The sequence below is a fragment of the Grammomys surdaster genome, unplaced genomic scaffold, assembly GCF_004785775.1.
Source record: "Grammomys surdaster isolate TR1022 unplaced genomic scaffold, NIH_TR_1.0 166, whole genome shotgun sequence".
NCBI lineage: Eukaryota > Metazoa > Chordata > Mammalia > Rodentia > Muridae > Grammomys > Grammomys surdaster.
Genome location: NW_021604614.1, coordinates 12,818,137 through 12,841,720, shown reverse-complemented (window position 1 = coordinate 12,841,720; position 23,584 = coordinate 12,818,137). Strand labels below are relative to the sequence as shown.

At 43.9% G+C, this 23,584-nt stretch overlaps 1 protein-coding gene across 5 annotated transcripts in view; it reads right to left on the bottom strand.

The window, feature by feature from the left end:
- Clip1 (CAP-Gly domain containing linker protein 1) overlaps nt 1-23,584 on the bottom strand; it is a 106,484-nt gene that overhangs the window by 4,667 nt on the left and 78,233 nt on the right. For 4 of the 5 annotated variants that reach the window (XM_028765876.1, XM_028765873.1, XM_028765874.1 and 1 more), the window contains 5 exons: nt 19,409-19,529; nt 8,272-8,324; nt 1,219-1,336; nt 976-1,126; nt 382-431 (listed from right to left, as the gene is read on the bottom strand). In XM_028765876.1, coding sequence (XP_028621709.1) covers nt 382-431; nt 976-1,126; nt 1,219-1,336; nt 8,272-8,324; nt 19,409-19,529 — 493 coding nt within the window. Of the gene's footprint in view, nt 1-381; nt 432-975; nt 1,127-1,218; nt 1,337-8,271; nt 8,325-19,408; nt 19,530-23,584 lie in introns of those variants that run through there. The other variant, XM_028765877.1, reaches the window with a different exon arrangement.

The window sequence follows — 23,584 nt, the reverse complement described above, 5'->3', positions numbered from 1 at the left end:
GTCTGAAGATAGCTACAGTGTACTCACGTACATAAAATAAATAAAATCTTAAAAAAAAAGTGCTGGAATATGCTTGTGCAAGGCAGGGCTCTTCTGTGTCACACAGACTCTCAGACTCCATAGTTCCACTGACCTTCCCACCTCAGCCTTCCAAATGAGCTATAGGGATGTGCTGTCACACAGCACAGCTACAAAAACAACAAAACCCCAACATGTCTGCAACAGGGAAGACCCGGGGGAAGAGTGTCAGGATGTGGGAAATGAGCAGCGGAGACCAGAAGGCTTTTTACTATGCACATTTTAATGCTCGGCGTTGTACTCTCGGTACCTAGTGACTCTGGGGACAGGCAGACAGCAGAAGCACTAATAGAAGAGCATTACCTGACTCTCCTGGGCTCTCTCATCCTCTTCTGCCTGAGCATCGGTATTACCTTGTGTTAAAACAAGAAGAGGACCATCAAAGGGAGCACTGGGAAACACGAGCCAGCGCCTTTCTGCTGCAGTGAGATGCCATGGGACGCTCACTCCTGTGTCTCTCCGAGAGTGGGGATAAGTCCCTGCCTGCTCTCTGGCTGCTACTGGGTCTTGAAGATGCTGGCCCTGTCCCTTCAGCCCAAGATGGCCACCAATGGGTACTAGTTCCTGATGTTTATGGCTGCTCTCCAGCTGACCCCACCAAGGTGATCTCTGTTCTCCTTGCTGCTTTGCACTGAGGCCTCATGGTTTGCTTGTAAGATGGCAGTGGTCACGTGCTGTCTTATGTGTGCTGTAACAGTCACACAGCATGAGACAACAACACCGGGCACACTTGTGACTATCCCTTTGGCTAAATGTTGGGAGAGGCAGGAGCAGGGCAGCTGGGCAGCAGATGGGAAGGGGCCCCTCTACCGGGAGCAGCTCTCTGGAGGAGGTGCTGGGTGGGATGGGAGGAGAGCGGGGTGAGGAGGCCCACGTGGAAGGGCAGGCTCTGGTTACCTGAGGAGCTGCTGAGCTGCCTCTTGTTCTCCTTGAGTTGGAGCTCCAAGTTCTTGACCTTGAGCTCCAGCTTCACTTTGTCAGACTCCAGCGTCTGCACGACGGAGTGCAGGGACTTGGCGGAGGCGTTCTCTCCCCTGAGCACTGTGACCTGTGTGTGGCACAGAGGCTGGGCTCAGGCCAGGAGGAGGGGCGGAATGTGACGACAGGAGCATCTATCCCCCCACGGCCCCGGCCCCCTACCTCATTCCTCAGCTTCTCCAGTTCTGCGTCTTTCTCCGTGAGTAAGGCACTGGTGAGGCTGATGGATTTCTGCAAGGAAGCTTTCTCTTCATCGGCGTCTTTTCTGTACTCAGATTCTCTAAAAAGACCAGAGAGTTAAACAGGTCCAGAGATCAACTAGGGCAGCAGTCAGCAAGCAGCTGTTCCAGAACAGACTTGAGAGTAACTTCAGTTAACATCGTTAAAAATAAGAAAGGTGGGCAGGTGCATAGGGATTGAGGCTGTTGACGCCTGTAAATGTTACTTACTGTGCGCGAGAGAGAAAAGGTTTATATGCACAGGCATGCAGAGCCTGCGTGTCATTGTGTCCATTTGAACTCAAAGAGACAAGTTAATACATTTGGAAGATGTAGATTTAAAAAAAAATAATTGTTGTACCCCCCCACCCCCCTCCCAAAAAAACCATAGCCAAATATATACTTGAATATTGTTACTTCTGGAATAAATAATTACCAAGCAATGACAATTAAAATACGTACATGCAAAGCAATTATACAGATGTCATGCAGAGCAGTTTTATGCTGGAAATATCCGTTGGTTCTCACTAATTTCAGTAACGTTTTAGCAAGTTCAGAGATCGTGTTTTTAAGATTGTGTGAGCCAAAATGGTAGCAAAGATTTTATTATTCAAACTGAAAGTTAATTGCTTTTCAATCAATCTGAAGAGGCCACTGGGCTGCTTCTATAATTGAACTACAGGAAGGCTGGAGCAGAAGAGAACATGGCTCTTCATAGGCAAAACAGAACATGAGGGGTTCTACAGGAATGTAGCCCCGTTCTCTGCTGGCTCGCTAGGGGGCGCGAGAGGCCTTTGGAAAAATACAACTGTCCACTGGAGAGCCTGGGGTTACAAGAGGAAAGGATGGGGGGGAGGGGTGGACACATGGAGGTTGGGCAAGACACAAAGGAGTCAGCCTCAAAGGAGAGCGGCCAAAGTGTGTAAGTGTGTGAGGTGTGGGTATAGTTAAAGTTGTGAAATACAAATACACTGAGGTCAGCCTTTGTGAGGGACTGTCACCGACCAAAAGAGACTAAGGGGACAGAATGGCACAGGTACAATGACAATGCTACTTCCTAGCTTGGATCCTGATGAGGAAAATTACTGTGATGGAAAACCACAGAGAGCTAAGTGGTGGTGACTTTGTGGCTATGTGACATGTTCACAGCGGGGCAGCTGACTAGGGAACTGAACTGGCTGTAAAACCTTTACAACTCTTCTAGAAACCTAAAATCAGCCTTTAAAATAAAAGTTTCTTAATGTTTTTAATAAACAGACTTTGTGTCACTAAATTACTTTAGGGAAGAAGAAAACAAGAGAAAGGTGTCTTGGGCTAGCGCTCAGGCCACACAGTCTCAGACCCTGCGGCAATGCAGGTGGTCAGAACTAGCAATCAGGTCCCTGCCAGTTAGTTCTATGGGAAGCAGGTGGGTGAATGCAGAGCAAGTGGCATTTAATCTGTTGTAGATAGACTAGAGTAGAAAAGGGAGGTCCAAGTTAGAGGGCAGAGGTATGGTTACTTAGTGAGACCCAAGGTATCCGGCACGTGAATTACAAAATTCTCATGGTTTATGATAAACTGAAATTCTACACAAAGATGAAAATAAACGTGTTGTATTTATCTCGTTGTGTGGCTTACACTTTTACACTCCAGAATGATGAGTAGTAAGAAAAGAATCTGAGACTTTACCGAAATGTTTTGAATTAGTAACACTGGGAAGGAAGGGGCATTGGTGTCCCTAAGGTCCTGAGTGTGTGTTAGGAAATGGGCGGTTGAATTAAAGCGGGGCTCCGGAAGTGGGAGGGACAAACAGGCATTTCTGCGATGTGAAAAGTAAGGCTCCAGTGCTATCCAAAGACACAGGAAATTTGGGCTTGTTGCATTTCTCTGAAGCATATTTGGTATTTTGTTTTATTGTAAAAATGAATTCTGGCACTTCACTTATTTCAACTGCCACTCAGATTTGAAATACATAAGCTTAAAGGTTTTTACTGAAAATTGGCATGCTTGGAGTTTGCTGAAAACAGATACGGAGTCTCTCCTATACCCAAAGCCAAAATGGCTAAGATCCCATGACATTTAGTACTGGGAGGAACAGTCACTGGTACGGGCAGAAGGGCCACCGACCTGACTCTGTGTTTACCCTGTCTACACAGTCTGCTAAGAGGAAGGAGGCAGGATGTTTCCTACACAAATCAACCAAAAGACACACGTTGAACAAAGAGATGGCTCAGTGGTGACGTCACTGCCACCAAGCCTGATGATTTGAGTTTGACCCTGAGAATCCATGTGGGGTAAGAATCCCTCTATAATATGGGGACACAGACAGACAGATGGACGGACACATGCACACACACACACACACACACACACTAAATGTTAAAAAAAAATAAAGAGAAAGAGGAAGAAAGAAAGCAGGTCTACCAGATGGCAGAGCACACAGGCTTGGCAGTTCATCTGTGACAGATCTTCAGTGATAGCTTCCTAGGCAATTCTTAAGCAATTTCTATGCCCTAATTCCTCTGTACAAACCAAGAGGGGCTGAATGAAAACATCTATGCCAACATTACTGATGTATGAGAAGCAAACTGATAATTTAAGCCATGTTGGCTAGAAGGGATTGCTCAAACTATGAATACCAAGAAGGGAAGCTAACAGTATGAAAGAAGACAGCAGGGCCAGAAACTCTTGTCCCATCCCCTGTGGGAATACATCACTCAGATTCTTTTCTTACGACTTACATAAGAAATAAAGTCCAGTAATGAAGCAAATACCTTAAAGTGTTACTGGGCAAGCTTTAAAATGCAAGATAATAAGAACCAAATATTAGAAACATGGAGAGAAATGCAAATACAGTAAGGAGAACTAAATTTGCACCCAAGTTCTTTGCTGGTATCAAAAAGAAGTGTGGTGGTGGAGATGGTGATGGTGGTGTGTGTGTGTGTATGTGTGTGTGTATGTGTGTGTGTGTGTTTGTGTGTATACTGCTGAGCATATTTTACAAAACAAAAGCAAGACACAGAGGGACAAAGGCAGCCAAAAAATATATACAACAATTTGGTTTACTAAAAATATATGAGGTTTATTTATTATAACGTGGATAGACTTTCTTTAGTCTTACCATGAAAGACACACAGATATAGCAAAGGAAGCAAGAGTAGGAAAGGGAAAAGAGAGGGGTGAGATGAGCATTGGTAGTAGCGCAAGCTCGGAGACAGTCAGACAGTTACAACCCACAGTGTGCGCAAGAGCTGAGCAGCGCAGGCCGCTTCGGGAGTGGAGGCAGTACCGGCATTCCTCAAGGGCTGTCATTCTGTACTACCAGAGTGAATTTAGACCCCCATAAATCCATGTATAAAACTTGGCCTTGCTGTCCCTTCTTTGACATTAAAAAACCCAGAGCAAGAAGGAAGCCAGTCAGTTCCCCAAGGAGCATCGGCCTGGGCCGTGGTGGAGGAGCACATGCCGCCTGCTCCAGCGGTCACACAACCCTGCCTTGTCAGTTACATCCGTTAACTCCCTCTCCTGTTTTTGTTTTGGTTAAGACAAGGTCTCACTGTGTAATCCTGACAGGCCTGAAACTCACTGTGTAGAGCAGCAGGCTGTCTTGAACTCAGAAAGATCCTCCTGCCTCTGCCTCCTTAGTGCTGGGATTAATGGCTGGAACCTGTTCTTAAAGATGTGTGCCCAACTGTCACCCAGTTTTGCAAATGATTACAGTTTTAAATTCAGAGAAAACCCTTCAGTACATATTACCTGCAACACAATGTTTATAGATACTAAAATCCCAAAGCAAACACTACTGACTTCTTTACAACAGTCTCTTACAGCCTTATTAGCCCTAAACTTTATGTGTAGCTGAAGATGACCCTGAACTTCCAAGTGCTGGGATTGCAGGCATATTCTACCATGCTTGGGTCATAATTTTAAAAGTTATTTACTTTAAGTGTGTGGCGGTCAGAGAACAACCTGCTGGAGTCAGTTCTCTCCTTCCATCATGGGGTCTGGAGGACTGAACTCAGACTGTCAGGCTTGGGGACAGGTGCTCTTACCCACTAAGCCACCATTTCACCAGCCCTTAGTTTACAATTTAACTTTACTCATTGGGCCAGGGCAGTTTTGAGATCCTCAGATCCCATGGAAGTCTTTTCCTAGGGTCAGGTGCTGGATGGAAGCCAGGACCTTACAGGAGCTAAGCTGGAGGTCTCATGCTGAGCTAGAGCTCACACCTCAGTGACTGTCTCACCTGATGTGGGGGACTCCTGCAAGTCCTCATCACTCCTCATGAGGAATGTGGTCATTCTCTGCCCTCACGTCTAACTTAAACCATCTACATGGCTGTTGCCGCTCTCATCAACAAAAGAAGTGTGTGTGCTTTGATGGGAATTTGGAAGGTGTTGCTATCAAGATCATATAAAATCTTCAGTCCTCTACGCAGAACAGACATAGCTAACCATCACAAGCACACATCTACAAAGGAAGCCTTACCAAACTGACATTTGGGAGGCATTGAAGGGTCTAAATTGTTGCTAGTTTAAAATACATTCAAGTCCAGTCTTCCATAATAGAAACAAATGTCCATGAGGGTTGACTAGTAAGAGAAAATCAGTTTAAATATGGAAACTAAATTTAAAACTTTTTCACTTTCTAAAAAATCACAATCTTTATGTTCATCAAAATTAGCAGGAGTCATCTTAATGCTCTGGCTGTGGTGGTCGAGATTGAAACTAGGGTTTCAAGCATGCTGGTAAGTGTCTGATCATGTATAGACCTTCTAGTACTTTTACTTTGTGAGACAGATCTCATTTTAGGGCTGTCCTTGAACTTGTGACCCTCTTACCTCAGCTTCCCCAATAGCTACTAGGCCTGGCTTAAATTAATAGTAATATTTGAGAGACACTTTGCTAAACATATAATTTAGTAAGTCACGTGATAAGAAGGAGCTTATGAAGTATAAAAATCTTCAAAAACTCAGTAATAAATAAGAGGCTAAAGGTACATGGAGAACTGAACACAAAAGCCCGACATCCCAGGTCTCAGCCGGCACCTGTCCTTCATCAGCCTGAGTTCTTGGTGAAGTTCTGGTCTGGGGGCTTCTGCTTCATCATTAAACAATGCACACCCCACCACAGCTTCCACATAAACATTTGAGATTATAAGGACTCGTGAACTAAGAGCATTGTGTAAATGTAAAGAGATTATATACTAACACCAGCCTGTTTTCATTCATTGCCTCTTTTGAGGAAGCTATAGGCACAAGGCCTCATTCTTCCTGTGTTTGTAGACACCTGACCACAGTGAGACACCTGTGTGTTCTAGAAAGGAAAGACCTGCTCAGAGAAACTCAGAGGAAGCTAAGTATTTCTTAATTAAAACCAGAGAGAAGGAAAGGCTTCTCCTGGACAAAGGCCTAATAGCCTCCAAAATACAGCAATTTACACTGCACCCAAATGTTTTGTAGGCTAAATAAAACCTTGAAATCCCACAAGTGAATCACATCCATCAGACATCAGTGGGACTGGGAAGCCTCTTCTGCCTTTGCTAAGAGCACGAGAACATTTTGGGATAGGCAAAATTTCTTTTCTTCTTTTAAAGCACAGGGTCTCATGTAGTCCAGGCTGACCTCAAACTTAGCATGTACCTGAGGGTGACTTTGAACTACTGATTCTCTCAGCACCTCCAAGGATCACAGATGGTTTTGTTGGGTTTGGTGAGGGGATGAACAGAGGAGCTCATACATGGTAAGCTCTGTACTGCTGAGTTATATTCTTATCCTGACTTTAATTACGTAACTAGCCATTCATTCATTCATTCATTCATTCATTCATTCATTCATTCATTCATTCATTTATGACAGGGTGTCACTATACAGCTTGGCTGGCCTGAAACTCTCTTTGTAGACTAGGCTGGCCTTGAACCCACAGAGATCCTCCTGCCTCTGTTCCCAAGCACTGAGTTAAAGTCCTGTGCCTGGCCATTTTTGTGGTTTTTGTCTTGTGTAGCCCACACTAGCCTTAAATTTGCAAGGTAACAGGACAACCTCGAACTCTCTACCCTCCTGCTTCTACTTCCTGTGTGCTGAACTTCCTGTTGCTGTTGTGATCCACATCTGTTGAGAATTCTTCAGCAGGATGGACTACTGTCTACTCCACACCCCTTTAGCTTGCAGAGAAGCACAGAACTACCCTAGGCATACATAACTGCTTGACTCAGAGTAAAGGACATGGGAGCGTATAAGCATCAGACTTGGGGGTATTCATTTCTTCCCTTTTTATATTAGGTTTCGTGGTGGTGGTGTTGCTTGAGACAGGGTTTCTCTGTGTAGCCCTGGCTGTCCTGGAACTCACTCTGTAGACCAGGCTGGCCTCAAACTCAGATCCACCTGCCTCTGCCTCCCAAGTGCTGGGATTAAAGGCGTGCACCACTATACCTCACTTTTATTTTATTTTTTTAAAGCCATATTTTGCTATATAGCATAGGACGGACTCAAATCTCGAATCCTCCAGTCTCAACCTCATGAGTGTTGGAATTACGGGCATATCCTATCCTGAACTGGCTTAAATATTTAATTTCCATGGACCACATTTATCTCTACTCAAAAGTACCTGGAAAGTTATATGATATTATGGAGAGATAATAAATAATAGATACAAAGTACTTATTATTAAAAAAAAATCAAACGTTCCCCTCAGTGAAATCAGTATTTATATCTAAAGTGATCACTATATATAAACTGTAATACTGTTCATTTCTAAGACCAGGCAGTGCCATCAGTATGAGGCAATCTGCGTGTAGAGCTCCTCTGAGCAAATGCAACTGAAAATGGCTTAAAAATTTAAGTATGTGACACTTGCACAAACGGAGCTTCGTAACCTGCCACTTGCGAACATTAAAATACCACAATGCCATTTTCTGAGTATAAACAGTTGACTGTTTTCCACAAGCTAGTATACATGCCACATTCTGAAGCTGTCCTTGTTAAACACACACACACATCAATAAACATAGAGCCTACCTCTTTTTCATTTCTAACAACTGATTATTGAGGACAGATCGTTCTTCTTCCAGCTGAAAAACAAAAACAGAAAGAGTTCAGTTGACAGCAGTCCACAGAGAGGGCCACTGCTCCTTCAGACGGCCTGCGTGAAGGCAGCAGACACTGCTGCTTTTCTCTCAAGCAGTGAATTTTTCAAGAAGTCACCTCCAAGAAGGTAGCTATTACTTTAAAAGTTGCTTAGATCTGATGGCTTCCCCCTTCTGGATAAGCCTGAGTGTTTGAAATATTAAATCATAGCACTTTGAACATAATATAACAGTGTTTTTGTTTTGAGACAGGGTCTCATCATGTAACCCTTGCTGGACTGGAACTCACTACACAGGACACATCCACCTCCCTCTGCCTCTTAGATGCTAGAATTAAAGGTGTCCACAACCATATCCAGCTCCTTTTTTTTTTTTTTTGGTTTTTCGAGACAAGGTTTCTCTGTGCAGCCCTGGCTGTCCTGGAACTCACTCTGTAGACCAGGCTGGCTTCGAACTCAGAAATCCACCTGCCTCTGCCTCCCAAGTGCTGGGATTAAAGGCGTGCGCCACCACCACCCGGCTCCAGCTCCTTTTTAAACACAGAATTTCATGTAGTCCAGGCTGGCCTAGAATTTGCTACATGGTCAACAATGGTTTTGAACTCTTTGTCCTCCAGCTCCCACCTCCAGAGTGCTGGGATATGGGTTAAGGTTGCCACACCCAGCCCTACACAGTAACATACAAGCTTTCAGCCAACATCCACTGAATGACACTTCCAACATTAGCATCCTGGACGCTTTTTTTAGATCACAGTGTCAAGAACTTGCAGAAGTCAAAAAAGAAGCTACCTGTTCTCTGCACGCATATAGTCACAGTTTGGGGACATTACAGCAGAGAAGTGTCCAGGAGCTTATATTAAACACAGGAGAGGGAGCTAGAATGGCTCAGTGGTTGAAAGCACCAGCTGCTCTTGTACAGCAGCTCACAGCCGCCTGTAACTCCACTTCCGGGGGAGCCAATAAATGCCTTCTGCTGCTCTCAATAGGCACTGCATGCACATGCTGTGCAGACATACACTCAGGCAAAATACTCATACACATAAAATAAAAATAAATAAATCTCTAAAGAAAAACACACAAGAAGTGGAATCGGGAAAACAAACGCTAGGCCCTTTGCTTATTTCCAACCATCATTTCAGCTGAGATACGCTAGCCTGGGTGAAGTGAAGGCCAGGCGCAAACACCAACTCTGCTTTCCTTAGGCTCAGTAAAGCTGCTTGAAGGGCAGGAGGCATGGCCCCTCTTCTTTGCTCCCTGCTGTAATTTAAGGCAGGGACAGTCCGGCAGAGGGTGAATGGATGCTCAGAAGGCGGTGCTCTCTGCATGATAGTAGCACACTTGGAAGCCCAGCTCCTCACAGGATGAGCTCCCCTGCTGAGAATCTAAGCTGGATCTTCTTTCCCCCAGCTTTCCCAGTGAAGTGGTTCATTTGTACTATTTCAGTCTCTTCTCCAAGTGAGTGTTCTGAGGTCCAAAATAGCAACTCTACCTTGACAGCGCAGAACACATTCTCTGTGTCTGAGGATTTCTCGTCTCGCCTCCTACACACAGACAGACAGACTTCTGCTCTTAGAAAGGAGATGGAAATGGAAAAGGGGAGGGAAGGATCCAGAAGGTCTTTCGTGACTGAGTACTTCCAGAGATGTATGGAGGACAGAGGACACCTGCTATGGGGCCCTTCCCAAGAAAAAAACGGTTTGCCAGCTTCTAGGAGCAGAAGCAGGAGACAGCTTCCTCAGGGACTGCCAAAACGCCAAACAAACAAAACCAACAAAACAAAACCACAGAGCCACATCTGCAGGGCCGGACCATTTCCAGACTACATCCAGTGACTGATCAACAGAGACTTTAAATACTGTGGGCCAGTGAGACGACTCAGTGGGTCAGGGCCCTTACAGCCAAGCCTGATGACTTGAGTTTGATCTCTGGTCCTCATATGGTCCCCTTGTCTTCATGTTTATATCATGCACACACATTGTCTTAGTCCTTAGTCCTGACTCCCAGGTGCTGAAGACAGATACTTTCCCCTCAGTCCCCTAGTATCAAAGTAGAAAAGGACTGTTCTTTTCAGCCCTAACCCCTGGCAGCCATTCACCACCTAGACACTTGTTAGGACCAGGGAACAGCTCTCTAGAACTTCTTTCAAATGCTAGAGGTGAGCAGGATGCTGGAGAAGTCTAGAGCAGTGGTTCTCAAACTTCCTGATGCTGCAACCCTTTTGTACAGTTCCTCATGTTGCAGTGACCCCAACCATAAAATTATTTTCATTGCTACTTTATAACTATAATTTTACTACTGTTATGAATTGCAGTGTAAATAGTTGATAGGCAGAATATGTTATTTGAGGCTCGTGTCTAAGGGTCATTTGACTACCCTCCCCAAAGGGGTCATGACCCTCAGGTTGAGGACCTCTGCTGTAGAGGCAGATCCTAAGCAAGAAAGTTAAGACATGTTGGCTCAGGAAAGACCATGAGTACCTGTTGGTCTCTTGGCAGATTTCCTAATATAATGTTTGACAAGTGAACGAAAGACTCTCCACCAAAGCAGAAACTGTTGGCCTCAGAGAGCGTGCCACGCACAACATTATTATTTTGTTAAGAATAATTAACTTCATTTTAAATGAAACACACTCTTTTTTAAAAGATTTAACAATACTGTATAGAAACAAAATCAAAAGGAAGAAAATATCCCTTCATATTGTCACTAACAGACAACTCAAAATAGCATCAGCTGAACGGGACTGGAGATACACAGGTTATTTTTATTTTAGTTAGTGTGTTTGAGTGCTCAGGCACAGGTCTGTTAAGGTCAGAGGACAATTTTCGGGATTTGGTTTTTGCCTTCGACTGTACTGAGGCAGGCAGGGTCTCTCCTGTTTCTGCTGCTATGCGCTGCACAGTCTACTCAGGCCGGCTGGCTCATGAGCTTCTGGGCCAGTCTCCTGTCTCACAAATACTGGGAATACAGACCCACCCCGTCCCATTCAATGTTTGTTTGTTTTTGTTATTATTCAACAGGGTCTCTCTATGTGGCCCTAGCTGGCCAGGAACCCACACATAGACCAAGTTGTCCTTGACTTCACAGAGATGGGACCTGCCTCTGCCTCCCACGAGTCCTGGAGATCTACCTCAAGTTGTGAGACTAGGGTGTACAGTTATCCCTTTTACCAGATGAGGTGCCTCTCTGGTTGTTCTAATAATTTTAGTAATTTTATTAAAATAATTTTAATATTTTATTTTAATAATTAGCTTTCCTGCCTAGGCACTGAAACTGCTTTCTAACTTCTTAAGTGTCAGTACTAACTGTCATTATTACTGTGTGTGATGATGTGTATGCATCATGTTTAAAAAATACAACAGCAAATAGTAAACGAATTTTGACATGGATTAGGACAGAACTTCCAATGTTTCTGAAATGGCACTAGGCATACTTCTACCATTTTGCATTACATATTTCTGTGAACAGCTCTGACTGTTATAAAATTGCTGTTTATTTGTTTTGAGGCAAGGTCACAATAAATAGCTCTGGTTGACCTGGTACTCACTATGTAGAGAACAGGCCAGTGTCAAACTCAAAGAGATCCACCTGCTTCTATTTCCCAAGTGCTGGAAGGAAAGGCAAAATCAAAATATTGATGAACTCTGAAAAGTGTTGAAGATATTCTACGGCCGAGCGGTGGTGGCGCATGCCTTTAATCCCAGCAATTGGGAGGCAGAGGCAGGCGGATTTCTGAGTTTGAGGCCAGCCTGGTCTACAGAGTGAGTTCCAGGACAGCCAGGGCTACACAGAGAAACCCTGTCTTGAAAAACCAAAAAAAAAAAAAAAAAAAAAAAAAAAAAAAAAGAAAGAAAGAAAGAAAGAAAGAAAGAAAGAAAAGAAGATATTCTACATTCTGCAGTATCAAATATGCAGCCAACATTTAACTTTTTAGATGTAAAAGAAAATAGCAACCTATATCTTTCCTATATGAATGTTCTTTCATCTTTAATAAATGGTAAAACTACATATACCTCAAAGGGTTATCTAAAATAAATTTCTTATTATCAGAAAGATGTTTAGCTGGCCATAGAGAATTTTATTTTATATGCCTATGAACCTGGAGCTATAAAAATATTTCTCAGGCAAAAAGAGGGCATGAGTGGAGACCCCCTCAGGAAGCCTTGGTTTTAGCTGGTGCAGTGGCACACGACTGTCACCAGATTGCTTGGAGGTAGTGGCAGGAAGATTTAAGAGTTCAAAGCTGGCCTCAGCTACATTAGTAAGTTTGAGGCCAGCCTGTGCTACATGGAATCCTATCTTAAACAAAACAAGAGCAACAGGGACAGCAGCTCATACTGAAAGCTTGTCTGTATCATCAGACACTGACGGGACAATCTGGGATTCAGCCTCAGACAGCACTGTTTCCTCGTGCTCCCTGATCTTAGAATAAAACTCTGAAGGCTGTTCTTCACCATTGTTACAAAATAATGCGCAACAGGCTAAAACCAGCTTTCCTCTTCTAATCCACGTCTGTGAATTTAGGCCCATTTAAAAGACAGGCAATTTTCATGAACCAATTTAGACTGATCAATGTTAGCCAGTTTTTGTACATTCTCTGCCATAACTTCACTCAGAAATGACTTTTCTCAAAATACTTATTGACCCATCTTCTCCCTGCTCTGTCTCCAAAAGCAAGCCATAGCCTCATTTTGCAGATAACCCCGAGGAAAAGCTGACGTTTCCATGGTGACAGCTCAATATACCTGCTGTCTTCAATAAGATGGAATGCGTGTGAGGTCTGTGAATGATAAGGCCACCAGGTGTCTCCTTCTGTTGAAGAACTCACATTATTGTATATATTTAAACTTTCTTCTTTTGCTCAGAATCCACGTGAGGTTTTGAAATGATAGAACAGACATCTCAACTATAAATCAGACATCTATCTCAACAATGACCACCTGAGGCGCCTACTTGTACTGTAGAACTCATATGGTTAGTTTTAGAGCTCTCTATGAAAAGAAGATAATGCTTTGTACACTGGCGGCATTTGTGAGTAATCCCAGTACACAGGCAGCAGCTGAGGAAAGAGGATCAGAGCCCAAGGCGTCCTCAACTACACAGTGAGTCAAAGGCCAGTCTAGGCTACACAGTAAGGAGCTGCCAAAAATTGAAACCTGTAAATCTGTTTAAAAAAAAAAATCAAATCTCTAAAACAGTTTCTAGCCTCTTGCTAGAAACAAAATAGTCATTAGCACCCATGTATCTTCCCCTGTCAGCACCGGTAATTTCTACCTTTCCGTGGTCCCTGTGGAAAGAGACACAACTGAGGGACACAGAGAGAGGTGTGACGAAAAGCAGGCACAGCTCACTTGAGAACCAAGTGGCACATTATGTATGGCCCAGCAATGAGGAGATGTTTGTCACCAAATGGGAAAGGTAGGAAAAAAAGACTCTAAAGCAGCCCTTTGCCGAAGGATCCAGAAGAACATGACCACAATAGCAGGAGGGAATCCAAGAGGGAAGTAAGGGTTCTGGGGATTGAACTTGAGCCAGCTGGGTTATGGCAAATATCTTTACCCACTTAGGCATCTTATTGGCCATCTTATTATTATTTTAGAAGTTTAGAAGTAAAGAAAGAGAGAAGTTAGAGTCTAAGTGTGGACCATGCTTTAGAACTACTCTGTTGAGGAGAAAAAAAAAAAAAGAGTTCCCACCTCACAGAATATCCAACAAGGTATTTAGAGGCAGCTGCCATACATAGGCAGGACTGTAGATCTCAAGGGACAGGTCACCACATGAATGGAGAAAGAACGCATACAGCATCCAATAAAAGTGAGCAAATAAACATTGATATGTGTCTACAGAGGGAATAAAATTCAGCACTAAAACATAATTACCCCACTCCTGAGAACATTATGTTAAATAAAGAAGCCATACAGAATTTGGTTCCAATGATGTGTAATGTCCAGACAAACCCTTAGAATGGTGGTTTCCAGGGGCTGGGGGAAGGGGGTGAGGAGTGACTGCTTAAAATGGGTGTGGAGTTAAGTCCGAAAACTGTTTTGCAACTAAACAGAGGTAGTGGTTGTACAACATGGGCTCTATAAGTAAATGCCATGGCATGCACACTTACAGTGTTTAAAACCGGAACTGACGTACACACTGACATGTTTATGCATGCACAGACATGAGCCAACATGGAACAAGAAGAAACCACTCAGGGAATCAGGCAGAAAGCTTGCTGTGAGCACAAACAGTCTATGCTCTTGCACCAACAGTCATAACTTCTGAGTCATGTCTCCTGTCAAGATTGCTAAATGAAACAATTTCACTTGGTTCTAACACACTCTCTTTTAAAAGACCATGCAGGGCTGGTGGGATGGATGGCTCAGAGGGTGAAGGGGCTTGCTGAACAAGGCTGGCAACCTAGGTTTCATCCTTGGAGTCCTCATAAAGGTGCAAAGAAAGAATCAACCATAGAGTTGTCCTCTGGTCCCCAAATGTGACATGGAATACACAATTGCAGTCACATAAACACATCCTACACACAAACACATGCACATACAATAATGTTTTATGCACACAATAATAATAATTTTAAAAGCTTAAGAGATAATGTTCTTTGCATACGGATGCCAGATAAACCCTAGGGCCAGTCACAGTCCTAAGTGATCCCAGCTGTTGTCCCTCGTCTCACTTAAAATGAAAAACCCCAAAGACTCAAGGAAGAACTTTAGAGTTGGGAAGATGGCTCAGTGGGTAAAGGCATTTGCTACCAAGCCATATAACAGATGAGAGAAGGTAACTGACTCTCTCAAATTGTCCTTTGATCTACATGGGCACGATGGCATGTATGAATCTACACAGATAAATAATAAATAAATGTAATATTTTTAAATTTATGATTTATTTTATTTTATATATGTGAGTGTTTTATCTGCACGTAGTCTATGTACCACACTAGCACCTGATGCACACAGAGGTTAGAAGAGGGCATCAGATCCCCAGGATCTGGAGCTATGGAGAGTTGTGAGCCACTATGTGGGCACTGGGAATAGAGCAACCAGTGCTCTAAACTGCTGGGCCATTACTTTAGCCCCTCCCCTTTTTATGTAAGAATTTTAGGTGAGGAAAACTAATAGCACTGGCAAAGCAAGCTACAGACAGGGTTGGAGACTCTACTTCTGACCAAGCCGGCTTCTTTCCAGAGGATTGTAGACAAGCATAGTAACCTTCCAGCTGTTAGGTTCACACCTCTGGAGCAGGACATTTGCAGCCTCACGGCAAGCATAGCAAACAGGACTCCTAGCTCCACTCCACACCCACGCCAGTCAAGTCCCCGCTCACTAGCCTCTTCTTCCACCATTGCTCCCTACCACTTCCTGGTTTCGTGAGACAGAGTCTCAGGGAGCCCACACTGGCCTTAAACTCACTAATTATGGGAGGGTGACTTAAGTTCCTGATCCTCCTGCCTCCACCTCTCCAGTGCTAGGTTCATAAGCAGGCACCACTGTCCCCAGCTTCAGAATCTCTTCACTGCCTTTTATTTTTTAAGAGAATAAAAAGGAAATGTTCTACAAAACCACTGTCCAGGAGCCAGGGACTCCTCTAATTCAAAGCAGCCTTGTTTTGAAGCCTCTTGAGAATTTGGTTTAAAAATTCCGACAATGATTCATCCTGGGAATGTAAAAAGGACAAGCAGGAAGTGAGTAGTCCTCAAATAAAGGAGGCTTCCCAGAGAAGTACGCTTCCTTCCCAGGGAATCCAGGAAGGACCTTGGGATGCAGACATATTTTGGGATGTCTTGGGATTTATAAGCAAATAAACATTTGAAATAGGTAAAACAAAAACAAAAACAAAAACAAAAATGCCAGCAGAGTTCAGAGTACACACCCCCGCATACACACCCGGGCGTACGGGCGCTGGGCTTGAACCCAGAGCCTCTTGCACTGGAGATGTGCACTTTACCACTGAGCAGCACCCACAGCCAACAAATACATTTGTACTGTGCTGTTGGCCCTGCTACCCGACATTTCTGGCTCACAGTTTTGTTTCTGTAAAACAGTGGCTACTAAATACGTGAAGAAGTGTCATCCTGAGCAGGGCAGCAGCAGGGAACGGGCACTAAGGCGGCCACTGTTCTCATCTCAGTAGGAAGCCCTCAGCCTGTCTCTAGGAGCCTCTGCTTCCTCATCTGTAAGACTTTCGGTCTCAGAGGAAGGTCAGGACTGCACAAAAGCAGCGATGAGGCTTGTCAGTGAATGCCCAAAGAGTAACAATATTGCAAAGTAGAGCCAGGCCGGGGTCAGTGAACGCCCAAAGAGTAACAATATTGCAAAGTAAAGCAACGCAGGCCGGGGTCAGAATTTACCTAACCCGATCAGCCTAGTTTTTGCTACTTTAATTTTAGAAGGAAACACTAAATATAGCAATACAACTGAAGTTCTTTAGTTTAAAAACGGCGTGTCTGCCAAACATTGTAGCTCTGCCATATAGTTCCTCTCTCTCCGTCTTGCTTTTGTGGTACTAGAGACTAAACTCGAGACCTCAGGCATGCCAGGCAACATTCTACCTACAGCCCTAGTTCATTTATATTACATTTCTAACAGAGGCTTGACTAATGCAAAAAGTTCTAGATGTTATCCTCAACACTTAAAAAAAGTTCACTTAACTCTAGGAAATGAAAAGTCATAATTCTACAGAAACAGTTAGCATTATAGGTTCAGAAAAATAACACAGTAAGGGCCAGAGTCAGACAAGTCTTTAAAATTTGTTCGTTCTCTCTCTCTCTCTCTTTCTCTGAGATAGTGTTTCTCTGTGTAGCCCTGGCTGTCCTGGAACTCACTCTGTAGACCAGGCTGGCCTTGAACTCAGAAATCCACCTGCCTCTGCCTCCCAAGTGCTGGGATTAAAGGTGCAAGCCACCACTTCCTGGCTAGTATCACTTTTAATAATCTCAATCTCCATAATCAGGGCTGGGAATATAGTTCAGTTGGTATAGCACTTGTCTTACACGTATAAGGCCCTAGGTTTGATCCCCAGTTTAAAGAAAAAAAAGGGGAGGTTGTCCATCACCAAAACTATCATGTTGATATTTACTTGTGTTTTCTAAATAAAATACAAATAACAATGACCTAAAAGTGACATAAGAAGCAACTTTTTGGTTGTTTGTTTAAAAGGCAAGGTCTCTTATATAGTCTACTTTAGCATTGAACTGGCCATTGTAGGCCTGTGTGGTCTCAAACTAACTGTGTAGCCAAGGCTGGCCTACAACTCCTGACCCTCATGCTTCCATCCCCATGTGCTGGGATTATAGGCTCACGTCACCATCCCAGTTCCCATGTTTTACAAGGAAGACGCTGTCAGAGTAGTAGCTTCTATTTTCTAACACCCAGCAAAATGCCTATTTGAAGCCTTAAGCACAAAGCCTTTCCGTAGACAGCTAAGGAAGAGCTGCTCAGATAGAGAAGAGCTTTGAACAGCTGGGCCAAGTCAGGAGGTCTCCTCAGTCCCTTCAAGCTCTGAGTAAGACATAAGGAATATAATTAGTCCAGTTGAGATCACAGCACAAGAGGACAGTACAACCTCCTTGCTTATCCTGCAGATGGAGTCCACAATCTCCACCAGAGATATTCAAAGAACTAGGAAAACAAGACAAAAGAAAAGCCAGTTGCGACAGACTGAGCACTTGACTCTTCTGGGCCTCGTGCCACCCTGGATCAACATCCCAGATGCTGCAGACATTCCAGCTACATCAGAAAGAAAATTCTTCCTCGGCTTCTGTTTCTCATGAACTCAAATTTCTCCCAAGCTGATCAGAGGAGACTGCAGCATCCTTGCTTATGTCAACTCGCTTTGATTCTGTCCCAAGCCCAAGCAACATGACAAATGTTGGGACACTGTCACCAGAGGATGCTGAACAAATTACTAGCTTCTCTGTGCTTCCATCTTCTGCCACAGAGTCAGGAGTGCTGTCACACAGAAGTGTGGCGGGGACAGATCGCCACTGTCATCTCTGGGTGCCAGCACCAGTCGGAGCTGGGAGGCTGCATTTCCTCTATGACATGAGGAAGGGAGGGAAACTACAATAAAAATCAAAGTCTCCAAAAACTCTGGACATGGTGACTTCCGTAGAACTTGGGAGGTGGCAGCAGGAAGACTGCTGGGAGTTTGAGGCTGGCCTCTACTATAGGCTGAGTATCAGGCAATCAGTGATATCCTGCCCCAAAACAACAACAACAACAACAAACCCCCGGTGTTTTCACCACAAACTGCTCCATCTTAATGGAGATCAAGTACTGAGACTTTAAATTACTCGCTAGGCACAGCTGGTGCATGCAGCAGGCAATAGAGCTTCTCCTTCGCAGTGCAAAGCAAGCATAAACTGCTAAAAAGGCCAGCAGCTGCTCAGGGGTCAGATGTGAGCAACATTTAGACTCAGGTGTTAGGAAAGTACCCATTTACAATCCGTTCTGTTCCCGTTTAAGGATAGTTTCTGTCAGAGAAGTCTGTGACACATATCTCAGCAAGCAGGCTGTGATGCACTTTCTTTAGAACCCACATTCCTTCCACAAATCAACGCACACACACACACACACACACACACACACACACACACGTTCACAAGTCTGTTGGCAAAATGCTATGTCTTTAAATTTAAAGGGAGTCATAGGTCAGAATCAACTCGTAACCCTCACACAAAACCGTAAGCTTAGAATCCATATCCTGAAGACCAACTTCAGTGAAAGAGGAAAAAAATCTTAAGAGGAAAATAATCTTGGACTCAAAGCTGTGGAAGGGAGAAGATACTGTTTGGCTCTTCTCGTTTAAATGCACTGCTGGGAGAGTATTGACGGAATAAGAGCGCTTCTAGCTGCTTGTGAGGTCTGGTGCTGTGCTGCTAGTGTGTGTGACGTGAGAGTAGGATGGGAATTCACTCCAACCCTACGTTCTATAGCAGTGTGCATCCCTGGAAGCAAAGAAACAAATGAGCACCTCATGGGAAACGACTTCGTCGTCCAGAGCAGGTCTGAGTAGAACAGGAGATCCCAGCACCCCTGATCTCAGAGCCCCCACGGGAGGGCCACTGACCTTTTGATGACTTGTGACTTCGTCCCGCGTTCTCCCCAGCTCCTCAGCAAGTTTGATGTTCTCTTCTTGCAGTGCTGAAAGCTGCTGGGACTTCTGAGCTGCTGCCTGCTTTAGGGTTTCTCTGTAAGGACAGTGAGCACAGGGTTACCATAGAAACAAGACAAGCAAGGAAACTGTGGGAGACAACAGCTTCACAGCACTGAGGAAAATAGATCTGGGTCACGTGCCCGATAAGATCTATAACAACCAGAGACCGCGCTAGCTGCATGAAGGAGAGGGCACGCGTTTTAACCTCTCAGAAAGAGATTGGCTGTCCACAATTATGACATTTTAAAATACCCAATAAACACTATCTCTACCCTATTACCACCCACACCCCACTCAAAAGCAAATTTTTCTGTGAAATAGATGACAAATGTCATGGTCAGTATAGCCTTCATGGATAGGGAAATTTGTTAAGATAATTATACCAAACACCACTATGGCGATGGTGATTTAATTTGCTACCAAAGCACTTTGTTCTAGAGGCATACATAAATCTTTTAATCTATCTTTCTCTTGATGAAATAAAAACCCAGTGATCCATGCAGAGTCAGGTGCTATTGTGAATCTGAGTATATTTTTAGCACAATGGGAAGTGAAAGGCCCAAAGGAATTTTTTCCAAAGTAAATAGGAGATAGTTGATGGTATTCTTTCTACAATACTAATTTCTAATTAAAAGCAAATAAACATATAACACAGCTTGCCACCTAACCAGCATCATAAATGCCAATATAAACAATAAGGTAGATATATTTATTAGATATTTTCTTATTATTAAAATTAATCCAGGGGGTAGGGAAGTAACTGTGTGAAGGGGGTTACCAGGAGGAGGTGGGGCAGCAACTGGGATGTGGAGTGAATAAATAAATTAGTGTGAAAAATAATAATAAATAAACTTTAAAAGATTAACCAAATATACATTCTGAACTATTACCATTTACATATGGCTATTCTAAATATTTTTCTTAATCACTAGATTCTAGTTTCATACTGTGGAAGGTTTTGAAGCAATTTTGAATTTTAAGTTCGTCTATGATGGTAAACTCTCCTTAGCAAGCTGTCATATGTGGCTGGATTCTGCATCCAGTCATCTGGGTAGGACTCCATCTGTCAATGCATGAACACATCTATTTTTAACTTCAATTGTCTAATGGGTGGCAGTGCTTGGCATATTCGATTTTCTCAATTTTTAATCCTCCGCCTACCTATAACATACTCTATGATGACCTCATGAAGACTTAGGGAAATAAATCTAAACAAGAACTCTCTTAGCACACTGAATTAGACTTTTTACAGAGATGAGTATTTAGTAAGTACAGGAAAACTGAGCGAGACCTGAAGGCAATGATTTTAACTGTAGACCCGTCGACCTACCTACCTACGCACACATAGAGATCATCAATTTCTGCCAACTTGACACAAACCTAGATATGCCCAGGAAGGGAGCTCAACTGAAGAACTGCCTTCATCAGACTGGCCTGTAGACGTGTCTACTGGGCATTTTATTAACTGTTGATTGATGGGGAAGTTCCCAGCCTACCCTGGGCAACATCATCTCTGAGTGGGAGAACCCAGCCTGGACAAGAGAGCTAAGCATGAGTTTGAGAGTGAGCCAGTAAGCAGTGTCCCTCATTGCTGTCTGTTCTGGTTCCTGCCGAGGGTTCCTACTCTGGCTTTCCTTATGGACTGTGACCTATAAGCCAAATAAACCCTTTCTTCCCCAAGTTGCTTTGACTGGCTAAAGTCCATTAACTTTTGACAAATCAGAAGATTTTTCTTACAATGAAACCATCATAAACTAAATATAGTATTTCTCAGGTTGTCACTGCCTTCATAGGAACACTTTTGTTCAGTAATACAAGGTCTTGCTATGTTTTGAAACCTGGCCTTGAACTTGAACTCTTCCTGCCTTGGCCTCTGGTGTGCTAGGATTACAGTGTATGCCACCACATCCAGCCAGTCAGCAGTGGCGTTTATGCTCCTCTTCTGCTTCTTTAAAAATATTTTCTTTCATCACATATATAAAAAGTTTAGGTATTAGTTTTGAAAATGCTGGTTTAAAGAAGATATAGTGAAGCCATGTGTAGTAGCAAGCGTCTTTAACCTCAGCACTCAGGAGGCTGAAGTCGGTGAATCTCTGCAAGCCTGGTCTACACAGCAAGATCTAGGATACCCATGGCTGGAGAGTTTGTTCAAAAGAGCAAACACAAAACAGACAAACGAAAAAAAAAAAGAACATACTTTGAGCTGGAGGTATGGATCAGTGATTTAGTGCTTGCTTAGTAACACCAACTAAAGAATTACCTCAGTTTAAAAAAAAAAAAAGAAAAAGAAATCAAAAACACGGCCACTGGGGCTCAGCAGGTGAAGCACTTGCCATGCAAGCCTGGTGACTCGGGGTTCGATCCCCAGAACTCATGAAAAGGTAAAGGAAAAGAACTGAGTTCACGGAGCTGGGTTCCATCTCAAATACAAGAAACAAACATTTCTAACAACTGTATGAGTGTATGAGTGTGAGTTCGTTTGTGGGCACATATGCAAGTGTGTGCCTACACAGGGAAGGCCCAAGGCCTGCACTAGACGTCGCCTTCGAGCACTTTCCACCTTACTCGATGAGACAAGTTCTCTTACTGAGGCTGAACTCCAGGATCTGCTAGACCAACACCAACGAGGTCTCTTCTCTTGTGCCCTCCCCAGCACCGGCACCACAGGTCCCCTAGGCCTTTACAGGGTGCTCGGGGTCCGAAGTCAAGTCCTTATGCTTGCATGACATGCATTTACCAGCCCAGCCATTCCCCAGCCGTTCACACCATTGTCAAGCTGCTTTTCTCTTTACAGGACAAGAGATCGTAAAACAGAAAATATTCCCTAGCTTAAAAATGAGAGACAGAATAAACATTGCTGATATTGACTTACATTTTACTCACAAATTTACTAAGTTAAATGTAGTCCAGAAAAATTGGACTGTTCTGTCAGTTCTTCTAAGATAGAGAGTCACAGGGCAATGGGAAGCCGCTTCATTGTGGCTCTCCAGCTGAAATTAGGAGCTGGCTAATCCAAATCAAGGGCTCTCTTGAAATGACTCCAGTAGGGAGCATGGAGTTAAAGAACATTCCATCACAAATGCTGGTTTCCAGCTGTAAGAGCAGAGGTCATGAAAGGGAGCTCCGTCAGGACAGTGCAGCTCCTCTGGTTCCACTGTTTCTCTAGGTGGCATCATTCTATTAGGTAAGGACAAACACCACAGCTCTGGAGAGCATGACTACCGCTGTATGCCTATCACACACACACACACACACACACACACACACACATACACACACACACACATACACACAGACTCACACAGACACACACACACACACAGACTTACACAGACACACACACAGACACACAGTCAGACACACACACACACAGACTTACACAGACACACACACAGACTCACACACACAGACACACACACATACACACACACACACACACACACACAGACACACAGTCAGACACACAGTCAGACACACACACACACACAGACTTACACAGACACACACACAGACTCAGTCAGACACACACAGACACACACACACAGACTCACACACACAGACTCACACATACACACACAGACTCACACACAGACACACACACAGACTTACACAGACACACACACACACACAGACTTACACAGACACACACACAGACACACAGTCAGACACACAGACACACACACAGAGACTCACACAGACACACACACAAGCAGCTGTTCATGCTTTAGCTTTTGGCACTGAAGAATGCAACTCAGGAATGCACAACAACCCAGGAAGTACCATTCCAACACACAGCCCTTTGAAAGCAGACATCCTTGCCTTGAAGTGTGGCCAAGACTAGGGCAGAGAGTCACAGGCCAGGGCTTTTCACCAACCCTCCAGGCCTTCTTCCACCAGTTTCTATGCAAAGTTACAATCTAGCCATGGGGTGCCTTGTCACTGACAGGAAGAGGGAATTTCCTCAGGCCTGGTGGGCAGAAAGACTCTAAAGCAGCCCTGGCACAGGGCCTGCTTCTCTGTCTTTTCAACAACTTCCCTCAGGGAAGTATCAGAAGACAGGCCCCGTGGCTATGACAGTAACTGACACCA